This window comes from Corvus brachyrhynchos, unplaced genomic scaffold (assembly GCF_000691975.1).
Source record: "Corvus brachyrhynchos isolate BGI_N302 unplaced genomic scaffold, ASM69197v1 scaffold19, whole genome shotgun sequence".
Taxonomy (NCBI): Eukaryota; Metazoa; Chordata; class Aves; order Passeriformes; family Corvidae; genus Corvus; species Corvus brachyrhynchos.
The window spans coordinates 3474840-3475662 of record NW_008246061.1 but is presented as its reverse complement, the minus strand read 5'-3'; the positions used below and the strand labels follow the sequence as shown (position 1 = coordinate 3475662).

The 823-nt window shown below is 56.4% G+C and overlaps 1 protein-coding gene across 7 annotated transcripts in view; it reads left to right on the top strand.

The window, feature by feature from the left end:
* Window positions 1-542: 542 nt before the first annotated feature.
* The window catches only part of INPP5J (inositol polyphosphate-5-phosphatase J), a 19505-nt gene continuing 19224 nt past the window's right edge, over window positions 543-823 (top strand). Inside the window, exon 1 of one of the 7 annotated variants that reach the window (XM_017746529.1) lies at window positions 543-802. In XM_017746529.1, coding sequence (XP_017602018.1) covers window positions 660-802 — 143 coding nt within the window. In that variant the 5' untranslated portion in view covers window positions 543-659. Of the gene's footprint in view, window positions 816-823 lie in introns of all 7 variants that reach the window. The other 6 variants (XM_017746526.1, XM_017746524.1, XM_017746525.1 and 3 more) reach the window with 6 other exon arrangements.

Below are 823 nucleotides of genomic sequence, written 5' to 3'. Positions count from 1 at the left end.
TGGTACCCACTGTTCGTGGGGGATGTCGTGATAGAGACATCGACTGCAGAGTGGGTGCCACCTACCCCCGCTGTCCCCGAGCACTGGGGCTAGCGTGGCGCTGCTCTCCTTCTCTATTGAAACGTGTCCCTTGTGTCTGAGGCTCCTCCTGTCACTATCAAAAGAGCCTGCGGGCCCTTTGCTGGTGCCCGTGCGCAATGGCATTAATGTGTTGTGATGGATGTGGCTTTGCGTTGGTGAAGGACACCGCTGCGGGGCTGCAGCACTGCTGTCGCATGTGCTGCCCTGGCCTTTGTGGCTGGCAGGGGCTGGGAACAGAGATCCGGGTCCTTTTCCCCGGGAACCTGAGCTTTCCTGGAGAAGAGGGGGGGAAGCGGTTTTCCAGAGACACCCTGTCTTGCAGCCTGCCTGCTGTGCCAGCCTGCCTGTGTTAGCTGGTGGTGATGAAGACAAGGGCTCTTTGTGCTGATTTCTAGAATTTCAGGTGCAGATCTTGGGGGGCCTTGGAGGCAAGGACCTGTCTCCCTCATATGGGAATTAAGGACCTGGTGTATATGCCATGACTAAGCTTCAGCCTTGGCTACTTCTATTGCCAGCAAAAAGCTTCCTTGGCAGAGCTGGGGGCTAAACAGGGGTACAGAGAACCCCTCCAAGCCCCCATGTTAGCCTATTCTTCCTTTGTCCTCCCAAGCATCACAGTGGTCACCTGGAACGTAGGTACAGCCATGCCCCCAAATGATGTGACATCACTGCTGCACCTCAACACGGGCGAGACAAACGATGTGGACATGATCGCCATCGGGTAAGAGAATGAGGTGCGGCT